This window comes from Rhagoletis pomonella, unplaced genomic scaffold, assembly GCF_013731165.1.
Source record: "Rhagoletis pomonella isolate Grant_MI unplaced genomic scaffold, Rhpom_1.0 Rhpom_scaffold_02709, whole genome shotgun sequence".
Classification (NCBI taxonomy): Eukaryota; Metazoa; Arthropoda; class Insecta; order Diptera; family Tephritidae; genus Rhagoletis; species Rhagoletis pomonella.
Genome location: NW_023461262.1, coordinates 6,403 through 10,183, shown reverse-complemented (window position 1 = coordinate 10,183; position 3,781 = coordinate 6,403). Strand labels below are relative to the sequence as shown.

At 32.8% G+C, this 3,781-nt stretch overlaps 1 protein-coding gene across 1 annotated transcript; it reads right to left on the bottom strand.

The window, feature by feature from the left end:
- Positions 1–3,461, bottom strand: LOC118753650 (CCR4-NOT transcription complex subunit 9-like; the record flags this gene model as incomplete). Its single annotated transcript, XM_036488522.1, is given in 4 exon segments — positions 1–2,570; positions 2,650–2,741; positions 2,809–3,003; positions 3,081–3,461. Coding segments are annotated over 4 exon segments (849 nt in total), but the record flags the coding sequence as incomplete, so codon positions are not given.
- Positions 3,462–3,781: the final 320 nt, after the last annotated feature.

Here is a 3,781-nt window from a genome sequence, read left to right as displayed (position 1 = left end):
TTTTTTTTTTTAAATAAAGCATTTTAAGCTCTTATATCGCCAAAAGTCAAGGTTGGCCACATACGGTGGCGAAATAGGCTGCGTGTTTACGAAGCAAGTTTGAAATTAGTATCATTTCCGTTTAATTTATAGGTATTTTCACTGATTCTTGTTTTTATATGCAGCCAAATAGGGACATTTAAAAATAAAAAAGTGATTTCTAACTTATTTCCATTTGCATTTATGGCTAAGTTTTATTTTTGGTAAACATTTAAAACTATCACCCCTTTTACGAGTGTCGACTAGTAGTAGATAAGCGACTATTAGTCGATTATCGATTATTCATGGAATTTTCAATGTCGTTTCCTCGTTCAATAAGTGACAAACCGTTACAAAAGTATGAGCGACTAAAAACTATTCACAGTCGCTTGTTGAACGTGAAATCGACATTCACAATACCATGGAAAAGAGATAATCGACTAATAGTCGTTTATCTAATACTAGTCGACACTCGCAGTAGGGGTGTATAACTAAACTCATTTTTTACAATTTTGATAATTTACTTAATGCTTTTAATTCAAACCAGCTAATTTTCTTCATACAAACAGCAGCTAAGATCGATTGGTTGATTCGATTAAAACAGAATTATATGAGTTGCTTAATGCTAAGCTTTTAATAAAAAAAATATATATATACCTTTTATATCGGCAATTCATAATCAATAGACCCTACGATGGCTGTGCATTTAAGTGGCGTAAGATTGTTACGAAAACACATACAAATGTATGATCAAGAACAATGTAATATATATGTACAAAAGTAAGTATTCGTTGTATGGATGTGGGCTTGTTGTATCTGCTGTAAATATGCGCTTAGTATTAGGCTGCGATAGGGCTAAGATTAGCTTACGTTAAGTAAAAATAATTGTATTTCAATTATATGACGTTGATGGTGTTCATTAACCCGATTGTAAACTAAAAAATATACAAATATATATAGGCGAGCATGAAAGTTTTGCTAAATTCACTAGCAGTTTTCTATTTAGTGAATGGCTGACTGTTCCTGATATACATACAAAGCAATTTTCTATGTTTTTTAAGTATGGTTTACTTGTGCTTTGTTGGCAAACGCTATTAAAGTTCTCATTCGAAAGTATGTATGTGCTAAGTATGTATTTTTCATTAAAGTTGATAATTTTTTCTGATGAGGTTAAATTTTGTTATTAACTCTGCTAACTTATTTTATTTCGTAAAATATTTACATGTTGTTAAACTGTTAAATCAATTTATTATTGTTACGTCTCACAGGTGTTGCCTAAATACATATGTAAGTAATTTAAAAAATTATTTTATTTCATTTTATTCTTTAACTAGACTCAAGCATAAACTAATTCAATTGACACAAAAAAATATCATTTCACATAATTAAATTAAAATACTCTTCCTCTGCCCTTCTCACTGTTCAACTGTATCCGCTAAGGTTGTCCAAAAAATACTATTTATTCTTAATATTCGTTCATTATATTGTAATTATATGTACGTATGTCTGTGTGTGTATTATATACCTCTGAGAAAAGCTAAACAGCCAATTTAAGTTTAAAGTACTTGTTATGGAAAATCAATACATTCGATTTGCTTATCTAATACGATAATGTGCGCCTTTTATCCAGTTAGAGCAGTAAGCACTAAAATCAGCTTTTTCCTACAGCAAAATTCCATGTAACGCATATGTAATATTAATGTACTAAGTATTTATTATTTCCAATTTAATTTAGGTACCGCCATTTCTTATTTATTACATAATTTAATTAATATTCAATGTTTTTCTACATAAATTCTCTTAAATTTTTCATCAGTAATTTACTTAGTTTTGCTCTTTTTTTGGGATTTACTCTAACCCTTTTTTTCATATTTTTGTTTTTGTGATTTTTCTTATTTGTTGTTTTATCATATAAACAGTCTCCTTTGTTATATATATTTTATCCTTATTACCATAATTCTTATTTATGTATTTATATAATAATGCATTCATATTGTTGCAATTTCTATCACGACTTTAAATTGTTTTTGTAAATGTAATATATGTTTGTTTTTGTTGGTTTAAGTATTTAAGTATTCCCTTGTGAAATTGTGTGTATTTGATTTGCTTTGATTTGCATTCATTCAATTGATTATTACAATTTTAAGTAAAAAGTGATTTTTATTTGTATTTGCGTATTTTTTCTGCTTCTAATTTAAACTAGTTAGTTGGGGTTTGAGTGTCTGTCTGTAGACTCTGTTGTATACTTGGCTGGGTTTTTGTTTGGACTGCACTGCGCGTATAATTCTTATCATACAACAACAGCACTTTTAGCTGCACTTAATATGTATATGTACTATAGACGGCGCGTTTTTGCTGTTGCTGCGTCTGTTTATGACGTCAATGGTGACATACCGATTTGACGTGGATCTGTTGGTGCAACAGCACCCAGCTCCAAGTTTTTAATGAGCAAATGCAGCCAGTGTTTTGTGGATTTGTCATCCTGTAGACATACAGAGAATGTCGCATCACGCAGCTGGTCTGGAAGACATTGTCGCAAAGCCTCACGTGCTCTAAAAATACAGTAAACATATTTGAATATATTTTCTTGTGATTAACTTAAAAATTAACTTCCACAAGTCTCTAACTCACCTGGGATTGTCGGAAAGACGTAAATAACAACGTACGACATGCTTCAGCAGGCGTGCAGAGGGCTCCTTGGCAAGTTGTATTACCATTTTGCCCTGAAATCATAAATGAATATACTAGCATATTATTCTCTCTTACAAGACCATAATATGTGTTTCTTACCAAAATAATAGCAACATGCGAAAACCGTTCATACGTTTGACAAATATACGAGAGACCACTCTCGTCCAACAATATTTTTTGCAGAATAAATGTTGCTACTGTTTTGCTCAATTCTGAGCCAGTTTCCATTATTCGCAGACACAGTGGAATGATTTCAGTTGCTAAAAGGAAAGTTATCACTTCTTGTTCATCAGCCTGCAGAATAGGAAGTGTAAAAACAACATTAAGTAACTCTAGCAATGCATTTGATTTGCTCGCCAGCCACGACTTACCTTAACTAGTGCGCCAATAACACCTAGACTGGTTAGCCTAAGGTATTCGAATGGCCGTGTTTTGGATGTGGTTTGTAAAAATGGATACAGGAACAATGGTATTTGTGCCTGCAGGAACACTGTACGCGTATCCGGATGCGACGCAACACATTGCAGCAGCGATAACGCGCTGCAGACACGATTTGATTGATGCGCAGTGAGTGTGGCAGGATTAATCGATGGATAAATGTTAATTATCTCCTGGAGTAGGGCGGCGGTGGTGCCAAAGCTATGCCATAGCATGGGCGCGAGATCTGTCACTGTTTCACGTTTCTTACTCAATTCAAGCAAAGCGGTTTCGCGGCTCTCCGGATGAGCCAATTCGTTGATCCATTGAAATACCTGTAAATAAAGGGGAATAAAAATAGCAAAATTTAGTTTTAGTACACATATATACTCGTCTATACTGTAGTGATTAGATAAATGTTAAAATTATTATAAATTAGAGAGTTCGCATTAGTTTCGATACAAGTTTCCATCAAGCCATATGATTTGGTGAATATCATACTGAGGTGTTAGAGATTTGGACCCATTTTTCTAAATCACTGCACCATGCCCTAGGGAAAAGATTGTACGGAACATTTTTAGTGTTAAATAACAGCATTACAAAGACAATACACATTCATAATAAGAATTCAATGTCGATTGCATCGTACTTGCAT